The following is a 26747-nucleotide window of genomic DNA, read 5'->3' as shown; positions in this document are numbered from 1 at the left end:
AAGCCGTAGAGCAAGCAAAGCTGGTATGGGCAATAGCGAATCATTCCGCACAGGGAAATGAAGGCGCATACGGCGCAGCCAGCGCACTCCTACCCGGGCCAAGCCAACACGCGGAGATAACTAAAAATATCAAAAATTCATTTCCCTGGGTGAGAAACATTTTTCATTTTTAAATAGTGCGCGGCCCCAATCAGTCGTCTAAATGTAAAAATTCCAACAGTAATTTAGTTCGCGCAAGACCGAGATTTTATTCAATCGGTATTGTGCTCAGTGTATTGCAAAAATGTGAGTTCTATTGTGGTCCCTCCCTCACTCTGGAGTGAGCAATGAAAGTAAGAGTTCTAATACAAACTACAACTTGAAATTATGTTTAATTTTGCAGATTTTGTGTTTTTTGCTGCAGCCACTACCTTTGCTCATATTATCCCGTCTATTATTTTTCATTGATATCTTTAAACTATTAGTTACAGTCGTGTCTACGGTGCAATGAGTTATTGTTTGTAGGGTGTGTTTTTTCTATCCTCCAAATTTTACTGATAAAATACTTTTTTCGGTCCCAAAATAAATATGTGGTACATCGACTTCGTTGCAATTTTTGAATTTTTCTCCCTCTCGTTTTCTCATGTGCTGCAGGGCAACAGTATTTGTGTTTGTGGGATATTATGTCTGACTGCTGCGTAGTAAAGACTAGTTCTTGTAAAGTAAGCGTTCAGGGTTACAACGCAATTTGATCACTAAGTTTGCTTGTGAAACTACGAGCATGACTGGTGGTTTGCTTGCCTTTAATAGTATTAGACAGTTAGCCCACAGTTGAGTTCTTTCGTGCTCTAAGGTATTAGAGGAACACATTTTTGCACGACGTTCGTAAGAACGTGAGTATTTGAAGGAGGAAATAGATTTATTTCCTGAATATTTTCGACAATTACGGGACAGAGAGCATCAAAAATGATACCGAATAAACTTTTAAAATATTTGCAATACAATTTACTTTATATTTATTGATATTTATATTAAAACTTGCTGAATTAAAAAGGAGAGGCTGTTTTTCCTACAAGCTTCTCGCAAGTGGATGTATTTTTGAGCGATGTTTCCAAAATTTGATAGATCATTATGCTGAGATTAACCGTGTTCACGAAATTCTACAAACTCATATGGATATTAAATAGGGTCGAATACACGTCTATCAGTTTTTAAGAAGCCTAAGAGCAACTGTTTCAAAGTTAACTATAAAGTATTAGTTAACCAGCCTGCTAGTAGCCACGCCTTATCAGTATTCTGATGTGCCACATTGCTGACAATGCTATGCCGAAAAAAGTGCTCTTCTAAATCAAAACCTATTTTCAAAAATTTCGTAAAATCCGAGCTCAAACACCCAGTATTTAGGCTCTGGTAAATATGTTGCACATCGTGTGAAGGGTTTAAAGAGAGCAAACAGCCCTCGGTGGGGAGTGGTGAAAATTTTTGTACCTTACCTCAGGTCTGGCCAGCATCAAGAAAACTCTCTTCCAGTTTGCGTTGACGGTTCAAAGTAACACTATTCAGAAGTTAACCCTTTATGCGAGAAACTTTTTCTACCATTTGCACGCAGAACTTTCCTTACCTGCTATCTTGAATATAATGTTGCGTTGTAATTGGGTCTGGAATCGCCATGTGATACGAATACATCCTAACCACAACTCAGCCTATACAGGCTGCAGCTTATATGAGCAAAGTGCACTGTACCTTTCTGCCTGGCTCACGTAAAGTGCCAGAATTTGTCGGAAAAGGCCTCTTATCGTTCACGATGAAGGCCACATACAAGAGTAAGTGGCACTTATCAGTGCCGGCTCATGATAACGAAAACACGCGCCATCGCCGTTCGAGTATGTCGCCACACACGCATCACTGACATCGCTGGCAGTCTTGCAAGGCGAAGAAAGGGAAACGCAAGAACTGCGGGATACACACTTTCGTTGTCCAGCTCCAATAATGACATGGAAGTTTGTGGTACCTTTGTGCCTGGTCCTAACGGGGACCCCTCTGAGGACTTCAGGGCTTCAGCACGGTAAGCTGTGCAGCAATCATTTCGTTTCGATTTAGACGCCATCTTAGATTGAAATAAAATATTTTGTCCCGAAAAAAAAAGGTTGTTCTGAGCTATCAGCCCTGTCACGCGTAAATCAGACACCCTCTGTTCAGTGCTTGGCGCCCGTACGAGCGTGTAATGAGTGTATGAGAGGAGGACGTGGCGAAAAGAAACAGATATGGTTGTGCTGAAAAAAGTGTATTGAAATTTAAAACCGCTGTTTCGCCTTCTGAAATATGTGTAGGATATAGAAATAACTGTACCAAAGCAGCACACGTAATCGGCCTATTATTAGAAAAAGACTGCTGCACTCTGCTACTTTGTAGGACGAGGGCCGATCAGTTCTGCTGCTTGAGTATATTTAAAGCATGTTCCCACATGGAACGCTGGCGTTGTCACTGTATTGTTGGAAGTGTTTTGCGATGGTGAGACACAAAACAATATCTCCGTAGCAGCTAGTGTAAGCAAGGATATTCTCACTACATGAGTTAACATTCGCAGCTAGCACGGTTAAGGGAATAGAAATTGACGCAGATCCTTGTCTTGTCAGCTTTATGCTGCTCCTCGCCTTCTGTGTGGATGATTTGCTTAGGTAAATAGAACTCTCAGCCATTCACTCTGTACACGCGCTGAAGAATACAACAGTGACATCTGAAGATATCAAAATTTACAAAAACCCGCTTGACGATCAAGTATGCAAGGGGATTCAGACTATAGGAATATGCTATATTTACGAGGGGGTGCTGAGAAGTTCCTGGCTTTGCACAGAAAGAATGTAGCCAGAGTTTTGAAAGTGCACATTTATTCCACATATTCCCTCCTGAGTCTCATGCACTCGTTGCGTCGTCCTTTCAGCTTTTCTCGTAAATTAAAATAAAATTGTGTGACAGGTCGTCAAACCAGCTTTCAGCAGCAAGTTTGACGTCAGCAATGTCGTCGAAATCAAGACCCTTCAGATTTTTCTTCAAGTTGGGAAACAGATGGTAGTCAGAAGGGGCCAAATCGGGTGAATAGGGGGAATAGTAGACCATTTGAAAAACCCAGAGCCTTAAGTTTGACAGCCAAAACTTTGGACGTGTGCGCAGGTGCATTGTCCTGCAACAAAGGGATTCCTTTGTACAGCTTTCCCTGGCGTTTCGTCTCAATTGCCTGTTTCAGCTTGTCGAGAAGGCCAGCATAATATTCTCAGCTTATACTACAGCCCTGAGGTGGGTAGTCTACCAGCAGAATTCCATCTTTGTCCCAGAAAATAAACACCATGACTTTTTTGGCCGATTTCTGGGCGCAGAATTTTTTCGGTCGAAGGGACCCACTGTGGCGCCATTCCTTTGACTGTTCCTTGGTTTCGGGATCATAAATGTGGAGCCATGTTTCATCCTCAGTTACTAATCTATTCAAATTGGGCTTTTGTAGTATCAAAATAGGTCAAAACAGCTCTGGATGCCTCAACTCGAGACTCCTTCTACTCACTGTTCAAACATTTCGACACCCACTTCACTGAAAGCTCGCGCATGTCTAGGATATCGGTAATAATAAAACCAATGCGCTCTTGTGAGATGACCAGAATCTGGGCTATCTCTTTGGCGGATATTCCCCGATCCTCAAGAATCAGCTTATGGAGAGAATCGCTTGTTGCCGGGTGTGTTGAGGTTGTGAGGCCCCCACTACGGGGCTCATCTTCAACAGGTAAAGGCCCAGCCTTGAAACGAGCAACCCAGGTTTTGACAGTGCTGCAGGAGGGACACTTCTCCCCTAGTGTTTGTGACATCTCACTGTGAATGTCCTTTGCAGACTTTTCCTCCAGAAACAAAAACTTCATCACGACCCGTAACTCCACAGGCGTGAAACTTGCTTGTGCCTCTGCCATTTCACTTCTACCTGAAATTAAAAATAGTTATAAAAACAAGAATCATCTGATACTTGCACAGTTACATAAAAAGATATCATGCTTTTTTATGGTACCAAACTAATTTTTGAATTCGACATGAAAGGGGGCAAAGCCAGGAACTTTTCAGCACCCCCTCGTATTACCAGTGCACTTTTTGCGCCGAAAGCGTTCTCATTGTTACTTTGGCCGCAGCGGTGGCTCAGTGGTTATGACACTCGGCTGCTAGCTCATCCGATAGACGGGAGTTCGGTCCCGGCCACGGCGGTCGAATTACAATCGAGGCGAAATTCTAGAGGCCCGCGTAGTTTGTGATGTCTGTTCACATTAAAGAATCCCAGGTGGTCAAAATTTCTGCAGCCCTTCACTACGGCGTCCGTCTTAGTCTTAGTGACTTTGGGACATTAAAACCCAATAAACCATAAACAAATCACTTATATTATCGAATAGCATCTTCCAGAGGGCAGCAAAACATCTTTTTTTTTGCTTTCTTATGCGCTTCATATTGAGAACGAAGCGCGAGCTTCACCTGACGAAGCGTTTACGTCAGACGCATTTGAACACTGGCCATGGAAAGGATATGGAGATGGTTTATAGCCGGTACGCTTCTCAGCTTGATCTCTGCAGTACGGGTTCCCCTAGGCGGACAGCGATTACAGCGAGCAGTTGGATGCCGCTTAACGTTCAGTTGGGAAATATAGTCAACTTAGCCTAACATACCGCCGACATCACGCGTAACACGAAAGCTCGAATGCGTGTTATCAGAGCCGCTGAGCGCTGGACGCTGTGTCCAAGACCATGCTGCGCGATGTGCTTGGGGTGGTTACTACAGCTGGTGGTCTGCTTGCACCCTATTATTGTCTCGGGCCCAGCGGCCGAAGCCCAGCGGCGCTAATGTCAGTAGAACACACGCACTCGAGCGTTCTGTTTAACCGTGCTGCCGACAGTACACAGTACTTGACATACGAAGTCACGAAGCGGCAGCTAAATTACTTTTTTTCGCAGCAAACACAAAAGCCATTGTAACGGGCACAGGTTACCCAATATAACGAGGAATTATGCGCTTAGGAGACTTTCTGTAGTAGAGGGTATACATCTAAGGCTTCTACTGCAGTTGTTGGGGTACACAGATTATATCCGTGCACACCGCGCTACTGGTGGAGGAGTTTTTTGTGGTTGCCAGTCGGTTGCTGTCATCTTTATTGCCATGGGCAGGTCCTCATATTTGATTATTGCCGCCAGCATCGCACAATCGCACTGCCAATTGACATCACATGCAGGGGCTGACACATTCCGTATTTACGCTCGTGCAAGCACCTGGGCGGGCGACTGGTTCTTATGCTCTCGGTGGTTGCAGGAACCACCTTTCTAAATAACGTGGTCATTTTTTTTTTCTGGGCAGCCTAATTTTTCTTTAGGAACCGCTCAATTGCGGGTACACAGGAGCTCAGGCTGCAGCCTCTGCTTTCGATTTCGTAGCCTAGGCACCACACTGATTACACGGTGCTTGAACAAGGCATCGGGCTACATCAACGTCAGTCAAGACGACCATACGGACACTTTCAGGCCTGCTTCAGTCAGAATACTTGTTTTGGAATGCGAAACTCGTTATTTGCGCGGAGGCCAGATTTTAGCGTAGTGCCGATTACATTATAAGGTAAAGGCGCCAATCATCCTACTTTTGAGTTCTTCACCTTTTTCCTTACTTGGGCATAGTAGATCATTTGCTTGAAATAAAATTTTGCCACATTCATCCAGATCATATGTCATCTCGCTGCCTCACGCCCCAATATCACACTCCTTTCGCAGGCGGAAGTGTAAGAAGACAACAGCGACCTCGACTATATCGGCGACCGTGGTCCAGTCTGAGTGCAGATTCTCAGCACATTTACGCATTCAGTCATAAAGATGTAGTGTCGAAGACACCGTGGAAGGCACAAGCGATGGCACAACGTTCAAGTTGCGACAGCCAGCATGGCCCACAGCCATGCACAGGAATAAAGATAGGGGAGTGTGGAACAAAGAAAACGTGTGTAATAGTGTCGCAGCTGAAACTTACAAGAACAAGAAGTAAGCATGTGTCGCGCTTGTGAAACCAAAGAGGTAACAGATGGTTCCTAAGTATAACGCTTTGGATAGGAAGAGAAGGAAAGCGTAGCAGTGAGTGGCAAGATGGCATTAAGTGTATGAGATTATGAACCCCAATTCGATGAAGTGGCCGGAGCCGGCACAGCTAGGCAGATTTCGAGATCTATGGGAGGTGCCCTTGTCCGGAACTGAACAGAGATGCCCTTGTCAAAGTTATGAAAAAGTACGCGCTCTCTATACCTGCAGGCCCAGCGGCGTTGAAGGCTCAGGTATCGCTTGTTTGTGGGCCGTCACCACAAGATAACACTGCATTATCAGCCGGTTGCTGCACTGCGCACCGGCGCATTTTTTTTTTCCATGGGTGCCGCAGCGTAAGCCAGCAGGGGTCAAAGGAGCAGCTGCCGGTATAAGACCTCCAGCTGCTAGGTCTTTACTCGTGTGAAGCATATGTATGCGGTTCTGTTGGCGTCCTTTGGCGAGGCAGTTACCCTACGGCGCTTGGTGTCCTGGGAGAAGCCAAAGACGATGATTTATCTGCGTATAATTTGATGAAGCCGTCATCCGCCCAACCTTCTCAGTTCCTTCCAAAATCTCTCCGCAGCCCACGCCTCGATACTGCAGCGCTATATTTCGCACAAAAAGTTGTAACTTTGGTAAAGCGTTCTACCCTAAAAAATATTCCATTCAACAATAGTGACCTCAGTGTACTTAACAGTAATTTTTTATGTATGATAATAGTAAAAGGCTGTCTCAAATTTGATGGCAATCGAGGCTAACAAGCTAGGGCAGCGCTCAAAGCTCACTGCAGTTCTTGCTGCAGCGCGAGATGCAGTACAGCGAGGAATAGTAATGCCAACAAGTTTCATAATACCGCTAGCCACGTGCCTGAGTCTTCGTCGGTCGTGAAACGGTGCTTAGAGCCGGTACTAAAGGCTAGATGTGTCTGGAAGATTTCAGTCGAATACAGTTTTCTTCTAGCGGAAAGCTTTGCCCGAAATTGGCTTCAAGTATAGGCCACGCCTCGACTAGTGCTTGCAATTCGAGTCGTCTTCTCGTCAAATTCTCTTTTCGGCACTGTGGGCGATAGTTCCTACAATCCAGTGCAAAACGGTTTTGCAACCCAAGCCTTGTACGGAGTGCATGTATCGTGACTGCATATATGACTCGCTTCAGAGCATTTGGCGCTATAAATCAGCAGGGAGTACATTAAGAACACGTTGAACGACCAGTCCTCTTCCTTAGCTCGTCTATTCATATAGCACTACTGTCGTCCCTTGCTGTATTTTGTATTTCATATCTCTCGAAGCAAACCGGTTTTCCTAAGCGGCGATCCGCTACCTGTCCACTCGTGGCGCTGGATAAGCCTTGTAAGTGATCTATGAGAGGGCTTCGACGGCAGTGTTCGTACTCTTGTGCTCAAGCTGACGATGCCACCCAAAAGAGCCGGCTAAAGATTTCGCTGAGTGATGCGCAGTGCAGGCGCGTACTTGTAATGAAATATTTCCTGGCACACAATTTCACCCGTTTTTTTTTTCCTCTTTACTGAATCACAGCCGTTAGATGAAACAATTCGTTTTCTTTTCATTTCAGCTTATCATCTGCTATTTGTCACTGCTGTCAGTAACGTAGCTTGTGCAGATCATATCACGCTCTTCGCAACAGAAATACGCCACGTTGACATGTTTTTGTATGCGCGCTACGCGCGGCGGGCGCTGATTCTGGTAGACGGGCGTTGTAGGCGCGCGAATTCCAGAGAATCGCAGAGTTTACGGCACGTCAGATGCGCATGACGATTTTCCCCAGCGCTATCCCCGCCTTGGCAAAGGAATTGTGATATCCGTGTGATGAATTTTAGGAGGCTTGTTTCTATGACAAAGCCCAGCTGGATGTGCAAATATAAAATTAAAAGGGGAAGTTCTGCGTAAGAGGTTGACCTCGCCTGTGGTAACTCATTTGAGGCAATCAACAGGAATATTAAGTTTCTTGCAATGGAAGGGCGTGGTAACTTTTTTACTTCCTATTTTTTTTCTAGTTAGTACATGAGGAAGGCACAAAACAGGGAGTGTAAGAAAGAATAGAGAAAGAGGGTGACAGTGCTGGGCTCTCTAGCATTTGTAGAGAAATGTAAACTTTAGAAATATGCTCTCCTCTTCCCCCTCCGAAATGTGGTGAACTGGGCTTTTTATTTCACGTTTATCTAGAAGCAGTGCGAAGACGGGACGAACTGATAAATTCAATAAACAAGCGGTGACAGTCAACTGGAATTTTTTTTTTCGGAAAAGGCTTGGTTTGATTTGGTTTTTGTGGGGTTTAACGTTCCAAAGCGAATGAGGCTATGAGGGACGCCGTAGTGAAGGGCTCCGGAAATTTCGACCACCTGGGGTTCTTTAACGTGCACTGACATCGCACAGTACACGGGCCTCTGGAATTTCTCCTCCAATTTTCGGAAAAGGCAGGAATACATAATGTGCCTCTGTGACAGACATTACAAACATATTCAAGGTGAAAAACATGATAAGGCAAAGTTAACGGCTGGTGTCCTGCTCGAATTAAAAGAACCATAAAACTGCAGAGCCACTAAAACCAACAAAATAAGTGTAAACTGGTGTGAGCAAACAACAATAAGATGATAAGAATGAATCTCGTCGTTTGACGCGTGTCGTGACTGAGATGCGCGTGGAAAATTCGAAAAGATTTTATCATGAAAAAGAAAGGTACGAGTTGCGTGAGTGCGCAGTCAATAACAGTGCTTCTGAAATAAATTATATTTCTTGCACATCGTAGCCATCACACCCGCAAAACCGCAAGTTGAGTGTTCTTGTAATATTGTTATTATTTGTGCTCAAACATTTACACTTGTTTGGTTGTTGCCTGTTGTGCATATTCATCTTCATTCTCAGCAGAGGAGGGCACCTACAGGTGACTTTGGCCGTGTTGTGCCCGTTGCACCTGTTTGTGTGTTTGGTTTCGAGCGTACAGTATATAATCCTGTCATTCGAAAATAAATATTCTGTTGAGTGCCAGCGCTTGTCTTGTGTGTCTATCAGTTGTCCCGTTTTCACGGTATTGTAAATAGGTTCCTCTCCCACCTAAACGCGGACGCTGTGCAAATGATTTCACCCACGTCTACGGGCTCACCACAGTGTTATAACCAGTGAGCTTAACTATTTCGCACTGGTCTTGTTGCATATTACTTCTGTAAGGTAATCAGAACTAAATGGGTGTTCCGAAATATACCTTTGTTCTTTACCGTAGAAGAAACCGTGAATATACAGAGATAGTTGCCCTTACAACAATTCCTGGGAATTGGACAATGGCACAGTTATTCAGTATCTTTCGGTGGATTCTTATAGTGCGCTGAAAGGAAGCAGCGAAAGGAATTAAGAAGGCGGAACAGAAAAAAAAATATTCATAAGGTCCGTATGTCTTGACATATGCATGATCTGGTTTTACATCCTTTGTGCTTGGATGCATGGCAATGAGCCCAACTTGCGTATTTAATTCGCCTCCGTTAGCGTTATAGCAACGAAGAGAAACATGGCATACATTAGTTTGAACTACTGCAGACAAAAGTGCAGAGCAAAGAAACAGACAATAGCAAATTCTTGATAACCTTTTTTCATCCGATATAGAAGCATATTCAGAAAAACAATTTTTCTCCGCAGTGAGGAAAGCACACAAGATGGACGCGCTTATTTTCGAAACATGTAATCAATAAAATCTGATAACCGTACAGACTCATCGAAGGGTAGTAGATGACTAATTGAATTTTTTTTACGGAAGAATGTAACCTCCGAGAGGAGGTAACACCATATTCATTGCAGATGTGGCAATAAATCCTTTGAATTGTTGAGACTATTTTAATCCCATCCCGATTCCATCCGGCGTTGGTACGGCTGCAACAATATATCGGTGTGCCTGCACTAATCCAGTGCTCCTATTTTAGAGCTCTGCTAGTTACGGCGAAGGTTCCCGATTAGGCATACTTGAGTTTGTCATAAAAACGTTCCCCTCGAACGCAAGCAGAGTCGGAGCGCTCGTCGGCTCGAAATTGTGAACGACAGAGGCTACAACGTTGTGACAGCAAGCCAAGGTCGTTTGGATGAGCCCCGCCGTACTCACCACCGTAGCAATATATTCATCAGTCGCAATGCGATGTCGCCCATTCTTCCAATGGCCTGGGATGAAAAGCGTGGTGGCACAACCGACAGCAGCGCCTGCTGACATTTGGAGGGATCGTGGCCGTATTTGCACCTAGGGCCCTTTAATAATTACCGTAGAAAATTCGCTAACCAGTGACTGCACAGTGTAAGACATATACCTCTCGCATGTTTGCTGTGTACCTAATACGCTGACTGGCTGACAAGGCTTTCGAGGTGCGCATAGAAGCTCTCGGTAGTGTCTTACGACCCCGTGTCCCACTCGATAACTTAGATGTTTGCATGCACCGCCTTTACCTAATGTGAAGAAGATCCACGGTTTGTTACTACGCCATGTAGTAGCTGAGCACTTATCGTGCCCCATTAACCTGAAAATTCATGTAAGACAAATAAAACCCTCTTGCTCTCGTTTCTAACTGATAACCTTCAGTGGCGCCGTAGAGTGTCCACTAGACGGCTGAGAAACATCACCCACTTCCCGGTAAATTTTCCCGAAAACGGTATCTATGTAACTGCACAAAGAGAAAAAGAAAATGTACATGAGCAAGTCTACTCACTCCTATGAGTGCGACTCTCACTGCATCGGTATAATCAAACTGAGCAATTACTGAACTCAGAGAAATATAGAACATACACACGCGCCGAACCGGCCAGCCGTGAAGAGGCGACAATCGCTGCATAAGAAACTAGACACTATATGCAACGATTAGAGCAGATAATGGAAATGTCGGCCGCACCTACAGAGGCGCATCTCAAGCGGAAGATTCCGGGCAAACGCGCACTAGTGTTTGTCACCAAAAAAACCTCCAAGATCACGTGAACAGAAAGTCGACACTGCTCTTGCTTAGCGTGAAAATCGAAATCTGATGCTAGAAAAGAAAGGTCCCAGTGGGGTGCGTTGTGGTTTGAACATGGAACTAACGCTGTTCGGACGCTCACCGCAAACACGCCACTCTACAAGAAGCTTAGTTCTATGCCATCGAACTTTTTACTGCATAAAGAAGAGTTTTGAGATTCTAAAAACAACACATCTGTCACACACTTATACGTGGCAGCAGCATTTAACACAGATGCGGCAATATCGAAAGTACAATATGGACAAACTAGCACGGATATTCCCAAGGACCATGGATATATACCCCAACAAATAACTTCTCGCGTACGCACACTGCAACGAAATGGTGCGGCACTCTTGGAAACGATCAACTTCAAGTGGCATACGTTATAAAAAAATCACTTATTAACCATTTAGCTGTAATTATCCACATCAAGACTGCTCCCCGCCTTTTGGCAACGAGGAAAAAGTTGACACCTATAAGAGCATGGGCATTTCTGATACATTGTCTGCTTACTTAAACCAATATGCTATTTCTCCCCAGGGCCTCCTGATGCAGCCAACCTGCGCCTTGTAGCCGTTGCACCTCGCAACTTTACTGTAACTTGGGAGCGGCCGGAAGGGATCTTCGACTTTTATTGGATAGAAATGGTTCATGAAAAAAATGACACCGTTGATTTGGAACACTACCACCTGGGGTCCTGCGCCCATGGTACCCTGCTGCCTGCCAACCAAACACAAATTACTTGCAGCAACTTTGTGACCTGCGCAAAAGCCACTTTCACACTGCACACCCTCGTCAGAGGGCCTCCGGAGCGCTCGTCCAGAGGAGTCGCCATTGAAGCTTTCTACATACCAGGAAAAGGTAATGCACGTTGCGCTCTTAGGATGAAGAATGATTGCGAAATGGCATGAATACATCTGAAAGCTAGGATAAGTATCTCGCGAGGCTGTTCCTTTCATTCTCACTTGCTCTTTCAGATGGAAGGCTCGTAAAGGCAGTAATAACATGAAAAGGCGCCTGCCTCTGTCGTCTTTCATGTCCGCGCAGCGCTTAGAGATACGCCGAGTTGGAAGGGCATAAAAACGATGGGACTCGTGTATAGGAGAGAAGCGTATCACCGAAGACTCGCATTTCGTTGTCGTTATCGCTATTGTGGCCTCCGTTTCTTCCCTTTCAAGGCAAACTACACTTATTTGGTAGATAAAGTCGGAGAATGCACAAGACCCGATAGAACCACCCAGATTACAGAAAGAGAAATCTTTACGCGGCTAAGCGCATAGACGGTGCATTCGTCAAACAGCAAGTTATGTCATGCCGTCACAAATTTTAGCGGCCGTCTATGCAAACACTGTAATATTTAATGCGTAGAATTTCGTGTCACATTACAACTACTGTCCCTAGATAAGTTTCCAGAGTACCACGTGCGTTTGCCCGCGCCGCGGGCTGGGAAGAAATACTGCTGCCGCGGCCCTGCGTTGCCATAGCCGCGAGCAGTATGCTTTGCGAAGACTTTCGACAGAAGGACGAGCTTCCAAAGCCTGTGGGCTTTCATCTAGGGCCCGGATATATGCCCATGATATTTTTTCTAACGAGCCACAAAAATTATTGTTTCCAGTTTATTCAGAGTGACCGTTCATGATATTTCCGGTCTTAGCAGTACCAACTACGCACAAGTTTAATTTATCACATAGGAAACAGGTTGCGAATGCATTCTGGGAACGTCAGTTAGCGCCAGCCATAAAGCATATAAATCCGATGGCGGGAAGAGGAGGTTTGTGCTACTCTGAAAATTTATCCAGCGACTCTATTCACAACTGCTAGCTAGCTTGGCGCTGAGCCTTAAAACGCACTCTAAAGCAAATGCTCATTTGGCCTTTCCTGGCCCGGCGTTGAAATCTATCTCAGCCGAGTTCCTCTTTTTAATTCATAATTCCGCTTGGTCGTTCGTTCTTTTATTTCTTTAAGGCTGGCGTGAAGGGGAAGGTGGCTGAGAACCACATATACTGCCGCAGTATTTTTCTGCGAAATTATTCTTGCATGAGTACCTCGTTCTTAAAGCTACTGAAGTTCTCTTCTTGAATAATTCTTCGCGCCTAGAATAAAGCGAAGGAAGAACTCTTAGTGCCTTAGCACCCCCAACCAGCGCAGGTAACCAGCCCAATATTGGAAATGGATGGTTTAACTGCGGTCCTTTTGAGGACCGTCATTTCCCAATACGTTTCCAATATTGGTCCGATTGGCTACGCAGCTGGCGAGGCTAAGTGTGAAGCAACAACTCCAAATCCCGAATAATTACAAACAAAGAAAAGATGACTTCGTTCAGCATATCGTTATTGAAAATTTTCCACATTTTTAGTAGTTCCGCTGGCGAGGAAAACACAAGAAAATCAACAACGCTACGTCATGCCACGCAAGCAGCGGAACTCTGTGACACGAGACGCAAACTTCGCCTGCTTTATTTTTAAATATTCTCGATTTAAACCCTTTCGCCTCTGTTTATTCCGTGCCTACCCGGTACGGCCCAGATATGTACCAGCTGTAACCCTGTTACAGCGCGTATCATTTTAACCACTTATATCCCCGACACTGAAGACAACACAGCCTCTTAAGGCCATGTTAAATGTTTGGAGGCAATTTGCGACCGCTGGCACCCCAGATGAAAACGGAACTTTGTACTAAGCACGAGGCACGGGCATCATGCACGCATTGGACACGTGATTGCTGGAAGAGGACGCGAATTGGGCGAGAGCTACGCGTGGTCGGTGGGAGATGGTGTTTAGTAAGCATCTCGCTTCAATGCGCCGTATGTTCCACTAGGAGTTGTGATCTCCAACTCCAGGCGCGGAAACTCGCCGTAATTCTGTTACTCCCTGGAATATAACCCGCGCACAATACAACCGCCAGCGCTTAATATTCATTTAATACCCATATTTTTTTTCCATTTGCTTGCGCACCAAGTGTTCGATGCCTTTGTTTTATACTTGAATGTGATGCGTGTATATTGATTCCTTGATTTTTTTTAACACTGCTGTACTGTGAAAACGGCTTGTATTCAAACATATTTTTCTGATGCCACATATTTGCCGTATTTTCTTCCTAATATTTTTCGTTATCTCCGTGGCCAAATTAGCTATGCGATTTTTTATGTATTTCTAGCAGGAGGTTTGCCTGTTAGTGCAAACTATATGTATTTCTTTATTTTCACGTAATTAAAAATCTGAAGGTATTCCTTGCCCACACAAACATTGAACCTCCTACTGCAACACAGTTTAACAAGTGGAATGTATCGCGCTTGGAGACAACAAACTGAAACTATACTGTCATGTATTATAACGAACAGGTGCACTCACCTTACTGTGAAATAAAACACTGTACAAGCATCTCACGTGAAAAATTGCGAATATCTCACCTGAAATCTGCGAAGAAAAACACTTGATGGCAGCTTCAGATAGGTACAACATGTTTCGTTTTGTAATCAGTCCCCAGCGTGGGCAACCAGGTGAGGATACAGCTTTGAAGAGCGGCAAGAGTGCTTTCGATAAGTCTCTGTGTTGGGATAATGTCCCTGGCTACATCTTTGTAGTCTTGTGTTTCCCAACCGATTGCTTAGATATTGGTTTAATATCCCATTCTCCTTGTGTGTTCACTCCTCTGACATCTACGACGCAGTTATTTCTTTGCAGCGTTTTTCATTTAAACTTTTCCGTCTATATTTCTATCAGTCCCAGAACCGCCTTCAAAAATCAGCGCTACGGTGACGACCGTGAAGAGAACATCGTCGGTGCGGCTCGATTGGAAAGGCTCACCGGAATCTACCTCGAAGTGCTTTGCGGGTTACTGGGTGAAGGTGTGCGAATCATGTGCTTCAGCAGACAGCGATCTCTGCTGTTGGGCAGAAAAAACGTTCCACCCGTTTCTGGCCTTCAACGTCACCAGCCAAAAGCAATATCGGGTGGAAGTCTCGTCTGGCGTGCTCTACGGTCGTTTCTCTATGTGGAGTTCACCGGCTTTCTTTTAACCGCCATACAATAAAAACGGCTGCGTTTTGTTTCTGTCCACGCGCGACCTCCTTTTCTAAAATTCGGAGTGATTTTCAGTAATAACACGCCTAATTCGAGAAAGCGAGCCACTTTTGTAGCTGCGGGGGCAAAGTCTGTGAAGTTCATTTATTTCTAAACTAACGCTACCAGCTGTTCAAAACCATTGAGCGTTAGCAGGGTGTAAGTTCATTTTACGTCCCGAGTTTTGAGGCCCAGAAAGTGCCAAAGGATACATTTCCATGTGTCAGAAAGAGCCCTCAATGTTTTTTGTCATTTTTTAATCATGCGTTCTATAATCCCAAACTACATTTCTCTGGACATTTCGCTGCTGCTTTGATGTATCATAAGCATGTCACATCTATTTTATCCCTTATCAAGCAATATCTTGCGGATATTTATGCTCCTGATTTTTCTCAGTTATTGTTCAGTACTACAACTCAAGAACCCTTCAAGAAAAGCTCTTTATCTTCTCAGAAAACATTACAGAATAAAAGGTCCATCAGCGTGAATGGCGGCTGAAGGCACAATGGTTTTTCACAAAATTCTTAACAAAATTTCTACAATATAGCCCTCGTCCAGGTATTTTTGTCTTGTTTGTGAGAGTTACGCTAGCGATGGGTTCATTGCAAGAAAAGTGGGTACTTTGCTGACTGTAAAACTACTTTAAACCTGGCCACAAGAAGCTGCACTATAGGCTTTCATTTTATTTTACTAGCTCAGATTTTCTATAAAGTTAGAGCTTAGAGCCCGTGCGCACTACAAAAATACCTTATAGTGTGCCTTCAGCACAAGTCGAAACAATTCTGGGACCAGTGAAACTCTACAAGCAGCCGCTTGCGCTCATTTTTGTGCCTGCAATGCACCGCACTTAAAACACTCAATAATTTGACAAGGACGAATCTTGCGCACCCTTCAAAAGAATAAAAAAGCTGTTCCGCAGATTTGCGCACAAGAAAACTATTATTTATGCATGACATGCGTTTGGCCACTCAAAATTACATTCGCTGAATTATGCAACATATAGCGCTAGAAACGAATGCACACATTTGGAACAAGAGCGGATCAGAGATACTAATTTAGGTATAAAAGAAGGGAGATTCTGAAAATCAGAGCTGTTTATGAATACTTATTCAATATTTAGTAACTCTCATATGAAGCTTTCCAGGCCCTCAATAAGCGTCAAAATACGCTGAATCGATCGGTATCCCAAGTAAAAAGTCATTAAGGACTGTTTCTTCAAAAACGGCGTGCAGACTGTAAACTATTTCTTGCAGTTTTATTGATGTTTTGATTGTTATAATGTTGTCCTCCTTTTATTTCAGGCATTAATACTTAAGTCCTTAGTTTTTGCTTTCTCATTCTCTGTAACTTACTCTGAACTATGCTGTTAGTTATCCTATGTCATTCATTTATGTGTTGAAGTACGTCCGAGCAGAGCGTCGATGTATATTTTCAATTGTTTAATTTCCAGTAATTTTTAGTTTCAGTCCTGTTCTAATTCATGTATGAAATATGCCATAAAATGCACTTTTTTCTGCAAAAGCTTCATGGGCGAACTACGAGGAGCAGGCCCCTTATATCTGAGGCTTTATTAGCCTGCTTGTATCCTCTGTGCTCCAGAAATTATCTGAAATAAATTCCTTGATTCATTCGTTGGTTGGTGTGTCGATTTTCTCAGGTCTGAAGCAGAACAACAGCATATCCGAGGGAGAAAGGTGGTCATGTATCACCCCTTTGTTCTCTTGTTTACATTGTCTTGTTTGTAAAAACAATATCTGCGGACTCAGTCGCAGAACTCTATCCTCATCACTTTTTCAGGTCATTTTCAGCATAAAAGAAGAACAGTAATCGGGGATGTAACGCAATTCCTCCTCACGCATTCTGATCACTTCGCTAATGGATGTAATTTTTAGCGAGGGGGCTCGACTCGACTCGCTGTTATTTTTGCCTAGATTTATGAACCAATTGTTATGGCTGATATACAACTCATACGCCCTTACACTATTTTAAACATTAATAAATATTCGACGATTTCTTTTAAAAAAGCCTTCGAAAAATCTACCCACACTGCGTCCCATTACATTCTCGTGTGTAAGCTATCGAAATGATGCTGATGACTTTGGTAATCCGAGTAAAAGTTAGCGACACTATCGGAAATTGCGCTCAGTAGGAAAGACGAGTATACTTCGAGATAGCTCGAAGTTAATCGCGACCTCACACGCTATCATACTCTGGCACCATTTTCGCCTGAATTGACTGAACACGAATCTCAAATCCACGGTTTTGGCACTCTGTGTTTGTCTGCCTGACTTTCACATTCCATGGAACATTGCTGGCATTAGTGAAGCTTATCTGTTCGCACGGTTAATTTTTTCTATACGTAGAATTGTACTTCAAGGCTTGCTATGTTCCTAAAAGACTGTACAAAAAACAAGTACAGTTTACTTTTATAAAAGCTCTAAACATCTCGAGTTATTTCCGACGTCTCTGTCCAATAACGCAAAAGCGTTAAGCATCACGTTGTGCAGAAATTCTGGCGTCGCCAGCGACGTTGTCTTTGTTGTATACGAAAAATTAAATGGCCAATTCTGCACATACTTAAGATGACCTTGTGAGGCAACACAAAACTTTGCCCTCACCTTCCTGTAGACGCCATTTCAGGCAGTTGCGAGTGACGGTAGTCGCCAGAGCATTTAATTTACTGAGATGTCTGATGTTCCAATATTTTCATTCGCAACATTTCGGCTTTCCTTTTTTTTGTCTTTTGCGTTTTCTTTCCTGTACCTTAGGTGCAGAAAACGTGTCTTGCATAGCATAGGCACTTTTATGATGTAATGTTTAGGGATACAGGCGCTGTGGATTTGGATAGCTTCAAAAAAATAAATGGCTCGATTCAGTTAGCGGTCCCTAGCCTTTTTAATCAGCAAAACTGACGCCTAAACGCTTGCCTGAATGCTTCTAAGACTGACTGAATTGAAAAAATGTACAAAGAATGTTAAATGAATCCGAAATTAAGCTTCTCACTCATAACTTTCGAACGTTGTAACCTCCCGCCATCGGTTGACGTTGGCTATGTGAAAAGCAAAGGCGGAATCTAAAGTTCAAGCCTACTCTTAAAGCATTGCTTTAAGTGCTTAATGTGTAGCTAGGGCTGCTATAGGTGCCGCTGTGGTTCAACCTGTGGTGAGGTGCAACATCGTCTCCACAACAAGCATAGGAATAAAAATAATTCACATAAACAAAATATAACCATAAAAAATCAAGTGGCGAGTAAACATAGTTCCAAGCAACACATGTGCCGAATGGCGCGACGTAGGCCGCCGCGCTGGAGTGTACTCGCCTCCCCCCCACCCCTTCCTAGAGTCACACTAGGTCTGGGCAGACGCTGATTCCTCTGCTTCGCCATCACCAAAGATGACCCTGGTGCCTTGTGGGTAACAGGATCACGAGGGATATCCAGCTGAGGAAACCTCGCATTATCCCGTAGCAGCACTGTTAGCAAGAGCTTCTAGAGCCAGAATAGAGGTGATGAACAAATATCACACCCGTGCTCGGCGTTCACTTAGGTTACGCGGAGTGTCTCTTTCTTCATTGCATGTAAGAAGAACGCTGTCCTATCGCGTACTCTATCCCCTCCTACCTCTTTCCCTCCAAACCTGCGTGCGTATCGTCTGTAATGCACATTTCTTAAAGCGAACTATGTCATTTCCCTCGAATACAGTTTTTGGTCAAATAAATAGGTGCCGTACAACACCATATTTTGTATCCTCATCGCAAGCTGCGGCAATGTTCCTGGCGAAGACGAGCCTAAGTGCACAAACTCTCAAGGTTCCTGTGAACCGGAGAACTCTTCTAGCAGACAGAGAACATTCTATAAGAATTTCAAGACTTGTCGCCACTATCGTCAACAGCTCGTTAGAGTTCCTGAGGTATAATTTATGAGGTGGCTGGAGACCGGCCGAAAAATCCAGGCGGTTTCGTTAAACCATTTCAATGCAGTCTGCTATTTCAAATACAAAAATTCCAGGAACCAGGAAGAAATTCCTTAATCAGCAAATCAGATTACGAGCTTTCTTAGTGCGAAAGCATTAATCCAGACGTTCAGAGCCTGGCAAAATTGCTTCTTGCCGATGCTTGTGTAGCGGAAGAATAATAAAAATAAGAACACAAAATTAAAAATAAGTCTACGACTGGGAATCGAACCAATGGCGGCTCAAACAAATCAGCTTGAATGGTTGCTCCGCGAGAACACTAGACCATCGCAAAAGTTTTTATTTCCCTATTCCATGGAAATGAACCTAGCTTAGCTATAAAATTGTTTACGTATATACGCAGTATTCCGTAAAGCAGACGCACATTCTGATGTCTTGTACACTGCAATTCATCTGATTTGCAGGAGACATACACATGCGTCAAGAATGAGCAACCAAGAATCATGAACACCCCACACCAACGGCGCGCTGTTCGCTGAACGGAGACGGATGAATAAGGTGGTTCAGCGTGCCACACGGAATTCCACAGTTTTTCACGACCGGCAAGAATGCAGCAACCTGTGTTGAGAGAGGGACGAAAAATTTGGGCAACATACCTAAGGCGCACTAACAACTGGGAGTTTGTCTTCTAACACAGGTTATACCGGGTGTCCCAGCTTTAAAAAAGGCGAAGTGTCATAGTGCAGTGAAACTTACTCAGGGTTGTTCATAGTCGCGTGGCCTAGTATTGAGTATTATTTCGCTCTTCAAAGTTACTTTATTAGTCAAGTTTAATTAGATAACTTTTTAATTATTAACTTCAGGAAGAAAATGTCAATGCAAAAGTTTTAGATCACCTCGAAAAACCGCTATTATTGCTGTTTCCATCAAGTTACGATTTACGTAGCTTCATTTATTCGCCTTTAAAGAAAGCTGTTACGGGACCAGCTGCTCGCTCACTTCTCTGCCCCAATGTGCACCCGAAGTCTCATCGAGGAGAGGACTTCAGAAAAAAATTGATTTTTTTTCTTCAAGACGTGTCTTGGGACATTGAAGTGGCACAGTTGTCATGTGGAATTTTTTTCTTATTGTGCGGGTTATGGTTAAAGGCCGGTAAAAAAACTAGTGTGCGCAATTATTACTTTGCTGCAAATGTCTCAGTAAGCTGTTTCTCAAAGCGATCTACAACTTTTCTATTGACACTTTGTTCCTCAAGTCAATTTTTTTAAAAAGTGAGTTAATTAAGCTTAACTAATTAGTCAAGCTTGAAGAACGAAACAAATACTGCAGACTAGGTCACGCGACTCTAAACGACGCTCATTTGGTTTCAGACGGCTAGGACACCCCGTTTTTGTTAAAAGCTTGGTTACATTTAGCTGGGACACCTGGTATACCTTCAGCCAAGGGAGAAACAGGAAGAAAAACTGACGTCATGCTCATATAGCGAGAACAGGCGCCGCTGAGCCCCAGAAACGCTAGTTCATTTGCCGATAAAGACACTGAAGGGAAACTGATGCAGGATTCACGACGCTTCCGGATTTCCAAAGGTTCCAGTATTTTTCTGGATATTTGGTTTTCCGCTTTTTTTTTAGTACGCTGGTGTTCTTGAAGTCAGGTCCACATTTATTTCTTGCAGTCGACACTTATGTGATTCGGTAGCTTATTCTCTCTCTTATAACGATGCTCATACAATCTGCCATTCACACATCTTCACGTCGATCCTATGTATTTGGAAACACAATTCAGCGGAATATAGTACACAACTCTAAACACAACTGGCGTGCGTCTGGCCGTGCTTTGCTGTTCTCTAAAGTCCAGCTGCCGGCGTTTTCAGTTCACATTGACACACATAATTCTTAGTTGCTTCCGAGCAGAAAAAAAAAACACTTTGACACTTGCCTGGTCTTTTATTTTCTGCTCCCAAGCGCCTAAGACTGATGTGCGTCAAACTTAATTTAGGTCGTCTACAGCTGGCCTGTAGAAAGAAGCATGGCCAGAAGCATGTCAGTTGTGACAAAATAGTTGTGTACGCCATTCCGCTGAATTTTGGCTCCACATACGTAGGACAGACAGGAAGATGTGTGGATGATAGATTGCAAGAGCATCATTATAGGACAGACAATCAGCTATCGAGTCGTATAAGTGGCCACTGCAAAAAAAAGAAATACCAACCTGACTTCAAGTACATGTCATTACTAAAAATAGAGCTGAAAACCAAATAACCAGAGAAATATTCGAATCTCTCCATACCGGGAAGCGTGGTGATTGCTGCAACAGTAGCCCCTGGGTATCTTTACCTGCAAAGATAGCATTTCTGGGGTCCAGTGCATGAACGGCCCGTGTTCTGACCAGATGTGCATGACGTGAATTTTTCTCTTGGCCGAAGATATATATTCTGTGTTAAAAGAAGTAAACTCCCAGTTGTTAGTGCACCTTACGTGTGTAGCCCAAATTCTTTTGTCCCTGTCTAGGCGCCGGTCGCTACACTCATGGCCAACCAACTCACCGAACAGCACGTGCTATTGCTCCTCATAGCGTAAGCAGATATCTGAAGGCCCTTTTTGATTATTCACAAAAGTATGTCCAAGAAAACAATGCAGTGCGGTAGCTCACAAAGCAATGATCGATCATCTCTGATTGGGCGCATCGGCCACAGTTCACCGACAATGGCGGCACAAATGTTCTATTGACCCAAGGCGAGTCATTCACGGCTAGAATGGAAGTGTCAAATTTAAAAAAGTAGGTCTTTCCAGCTGTTTGAAAATACATTCGCTGAAGGACTGTGGAGTTTTAAAGGGAGCGTTTTTCGAGCTGACTTAATTTCACTTAACTCGATTCAGTACACTGGGAATCATTAAACGAAGGCTGAGAGATTCTATTATACATTTTTTCCACCTGCCTCCTTTAGGCGTCGAATAAATGTCGTAACAAGAAGTAAAATGTCAAGAAATGAAAAATATCAGCAACACCCTTCAGGAAACTCCACGAAGCAAACAGGTGAGAGAGACAACACAGTCGCCATCTAAGCACCGCTAGCAGAGAGGGATGGCTTGCAGCTTTGAAGAAGAAAAGCCGTGAAACAGGGTGCTGAACAACAAAATGAGCACGACCAACTCCTTCAGACTCGCGAGGAAGAAACGCATTGTCTGCAAAGGAAGGTCACGAACAGTCTGCGCAGCGCTTGCACCTTCTTCCTCTCACAGTGCATGGCTTGCAACGCATAGAAAAGCTGTGAAGCGAAGAAGATGATGCAAACTTGCGCCCGAGCAAAAATTGAAAGCTTTTGCCGACTCCACGCCTGCGTTCCGCACCTTACATGGAGAATGCCCATTAGTCCGGATCTGATAACGGAGAACCCCTGGATACTGTACTCAGGCTATGAGGGACACCGAAGTGAAGGGCTCCGGAAATTTCGACCACCTGGCGTTCTTTAACGTGCACTGACATCGCACAGCACACACACCTCTAGAATTTTGCCTTGATCGAAATTCGGCCGCCGCGGCCGGGATCGAGCCCGCGTCTTTCGGGTCAGCAGCCAAACGCATTAACTACTGAGCCACCGCGGCGGGAAGAGGGGAAGCGGCTGGCGTAGTGTAGCTCTTGCTACAAAACTTTTTCCTGGCATTCTATCCAGGGGAACATTTATTTCAGGTGCGTAGAACATTTTTATACTCTAAAAAATTGAATGGGAAAAATTTGTCCTGATGTGGGGCTAACCCATCCAACCTATAAAGCAGATTTAACAGCCGTCGCCGTAGCTCAGAGGTAGAGCACCGGAGGCGTAATTCGGAGGTCGTGGGTTCGGATCCCACCGGCGGCATGTGGTTGTTTTTATGCGAAGCATATTGCTAGAGTTACCACTCACGCCGTCGCCGTGCGACCCCCATGTGACACCGTGACGTCACAATACGTGACACCGTGACGTCACACCACGTGACATCGGATGAGAGAGCCGGCCTCCACCTCGCGCAGTCGCCGTGGGACCCCTAGCCGTCACGCCACGTGACACCGCGACGTCACACCACGTGACATCGGATGAGAGAGCCGGCCTCCACCTCGCGCCGTCGCCGTGGGACCCCTAGCCGTCACACCCGCGCATTCCCGCGCATTTCGAACGCGCGTTCACACTCGGTGTAGGTGAAACGCTCGCTCCACCGGGCAGGCAGACGCGGCTTCCGTGGCAATCCAGGCGCTCACCCAACGCGCGTCTCGGGGTTAGTCGGCGTTCCGCTGTAGCCATGCCGTTGTCTTCCCCCACGACGAAGGCTTGTATTAAAATGACAAAGTATTCAACGAAGGAAAGCCATATATTACCAAGCCTAGCCACTAATATGCTTCGCATTCCCCAGGCTTAGCCAAGCTGAGCCTCAGCAATTTTTCTTCTGCTTTTCTAATCAATTAGGTTTAAGCCATAACATATTCAGTAATATTCTAAATTGATGAACACCACAAAATAAATAAATAAATTAAAAAAAAATCCCCTGTGCCCCTTGGTTTCTGTGGCTGTTGGCTTCTGTCATATTTTAACGAGCCCCTCATTCCCCTTCCCGTGTTTGCTTAATTGGTTAGCGAGGGCCTCGGTTCTGGCAGCCTTGACGCCATAGGAAGCATAAGAGGGTTCTCACGCAGCTTACACCCGCTCCGTTCGATGACGTTCTACGTCACACCTGCGGTAACTCAGGACGTTCTACGTCTGCCGCTTATGAACGTGGGTGGCGCTGATGAACACTCTCAAGGTTAGGTTACTTGTAAACATAAATACCCCCGAAAGCAGAAGAATTAACAGCCGCCGCCGTAGCTCAGAGGTAGAGCACCGGGCGCGTAATTCGGAGGTCGTGGGTTCGGATCCCACCGGCGGCATGTGGTTGTTTTTTCTTCTGCTTTTCTAATCAATTAGCTTTAAGCCATAACATATTCATTAATATTCTAAATTGATGAACACCACAAAATAAATAAATAAAAAAAATCCCCTGTGCCCCTTGGTTTCTGTGGCTGTTGGCTACTGTCCAACGTATTTGTCTGATGCAGAGGGCTGACTTTGTGGGCCGACGTTAGTTTTTTTCACGCACAGGCTAAAAAATTGGCGGGGGCTTAGCTTTAGTTAAGCCTGGTAGGTTGCGAAAGCGCGCAGCGCCTCCAACTGAACGAACGCAGTGCGCCGTGTCTACAGGTCACGCGTGGCTACCGGCTTTTTGAGGAAAGGAAATGGCGCAGTAATTCTCTCTCATCTCGGTGGACACCCTAACCGCACCGTATAGGAAGGGAGGAACGCCTCCACCCGTTCGGCGCGATGCCTTTTTGTCGTGACTGAAAGAAAGTGAACTTGTAGAACGCCACCGGGCTCGCCATTCTGCGGCATAGGCGCGTTGCTTAGCCAAACGCTCTTGTCTTTCTTGATCTGTCTCCTCGGCACGGCGCCGGCGTTTTCGCGCAGCACGTTGCACCAGCTACGCCTTGTACAACAACTCAGACATGACTAAGCGGAGCGCGCCCGCGGCGCACCGTGTGGATGGATGGATGGATGGATGGATGGATGGATGGATGGATGGATGGATGGATGGATGGATGGATGGATGGATGGATGGATGGATGGATGGATGGATGGATGGATGGATGGATGGATGGATGGATGGATGGATGGATGGATGGATGGATGGATGGATGGATGGATGGATGGATGGATGGATGGATGGATGGATGGATGGATGGATGGATGGATGGATGGATGGATGGATGGATGGATGGATGGATGGATGGATGGATGGATGGATGGATGGATGGATGGATGGATGGATGGATGGATGGATGGATGGATGGATGGATGGATGGATGGATGGATGGATGGATGGATGGATGGATGGATGGATGGATGGATGGATGGATGGATGGATGGATGGATGGATGGATGGATGGATGGATGGATGGATGGATGGATGGATGGATGGATGGATGGATGGATGGATGGATGGATGGATGGATGGATGGATGGATGGATGGATGGATGGATGGATGGATGGATGGATGGATGGATGGATGGATGGATGGATGGATGGATGGATGGATGGATGGATGGATGGATGGATGGATGGATGGATGGATGGATGGATGGATGGATGGATGGATGGATGGATGGATGGATGGATGGATGGATGGATGGATGGATGGATGGATGGATGGATGGATGGATGGATGGATGGATGGATGGATGGATGGATGGATGGATGGATGGATGGATGGATGGATGGATGGATGGATGGATGGATGGATGGATGGATGGATGGATGGATGGATGGATGGATGGATGGATGGATGGATGGATGGATGGATGGATGGATGGATGGATGGATGGATGGATGGATGGATGGATGGATGGATGGATGGATGGATGGATGGATGGATGGATGGATGGATGGATGGATGGATGGATGGATGGATGGATGGATGGATGGATGGATGGATGGATGGATGGATGGATGGATGGATGGATGGATGGATGGATGGATGGATGGATGGATGGATGGATGGATGGATGGATGGATGGATGGATGGATGGATGGATGGATGGATGGATGGATGGATGGATGGATGGATGGATGGATGGATGGATGGATGGATGGATGGATGGATGGATGGATGGATGGATGGATGGATGGATGGATGGATGGATGGATGGATGGATGGATGGATGGATGGATGGATGGATGGATGGATGGATGGATGGATGGATGGATGGATGGATGGATGGATGGATGGATGGATGGATGGATGGATGGATGGATGGATGGATGGATGGATGGATGGATGGATGGATGGATGGATGGATGGATGGATGGATGGATGGATGGATGGATGGATGGATGGATGGATGGATGGATGGATGGATGGATGGATGGATGGATGGATGGATGGATGGATGGATGGATGGATGGATGGATGGATGGATGGATGGATGGATGGATGGATGGATGGATGGATGGATGGATGGATGGATGGATGGATGGATGGATGGATGGATGGATGGATGGATGGATGGATGGATGGATGGATGGATGGATGGATGGATGGATGGATGGATGGATGGATGGATGGATGGATGGATGGATGGATGGATGGATGGATGGATGGATGGATGGATGGATGGATGGATGGATGGATGGATGGATGGATGGATGGATGGATGGATGGATGGATGGATGGATGGATGGATGGATGGATGGATGGATGGATGGATGGATGGATGGATGGATGGATGGATGGATGGATGGATGGATGGATGGATGGATGGATGGATGGATGGATGGATGGATGGATGGATGGATGGATGGATGGATGGATGGATGGATGGATGGATGGATGGATGGATGGATGGATGGATGGATGGATGGATGGATGGATGGATGGATGGATGGATGGATGGATGGATGGATGGATGGATGGATGGATGGATGGATGGATGGATGGATGGATGGATGGATGGATGGATGGATGGATGGATGGATGGATGGATGGATGGATGGATGGATGGATGGATGGATGGATGGATGGATGGATGGATGGATGGATGGATGGATGGATGGATGGATGGATGGATGGATGGATGGATGGATGGATGGATGGATGGATGGATGGATGGATGGATGGATGGATGGATGGATGGATGGATGGATGGATGGATGGATGGATGGATGGATGGATGGAT

The 26747-nt window shown here is 45.1% G+C and overlaps 1 protein-coding gene across 1 annotated transcript; it reads left to right on the top strand.

Annotated features, from left to right (window-relative positions):
* The first annotated feature begins 1871 nt into the window (after window positions 1-1871).
* On the top strand, window positions 1872-16654 carry LOC149328513 (uncharacterized). Its single transcript, XM_089560691.1, has 3 exons — window positions 1872-2044; window positions 11578-11898; window positions 14760-16654. Exons 1-3 carry the CDS (start codon window positions 1969-1971, stop codon window positions 15053-15055), a joined length of 693 nt encoding a protein of 230 aa, XP_089416817.1. The 5' UTR covers window positions 1872-1968; the 3' UTR covers window positions 15056-16654.
* The last annotated feature ends 10093 nt before the right edge of the window (window positions 16655-26747 follow it).

Source organism: Amblyomma mixtum, chromosome 9 (assembly GCF_055824585.1).
Source record: "Amblyomma mixtum isolate Tamu chromosome 9, ASM5582458v1, whole genome shotgun sequence".
Lineage (NCBI taxonomy): Eukaryota > Metazoa > Arthropoda > Arachnida > Ixodida > Ixodidae > Amblyomma > Amblyomma mixtum.
This window is presented reverse-complemented; position numbering and strand designations above follow the sequence as displayed.

Bases quoted from the DNA above. Each gene is read 5' to 3' on its own strand.
- LOC149328513 (XM_089560691.1), top strand. From the start codon at position 1,969: ATGACATGGAAGTTTGTGGTACCTTTGTGCCTGGTCCTAACGGGGACC. The intron at 2,045-11,577 runs GTAAGCTGTGCA...ATTTCTCCCCAG, and splicing joins GACTTCAGGGCTTCAGCACG to GGCCTCCTGATGCAGCCAAC. The intron at 11,899-14,759 runs GTAATGCACGTT...TATTTCTATCAG, and splicing joins TTTCTACATACCAGGAAAAG to TCCCAGAACCGCCTTCAAAA.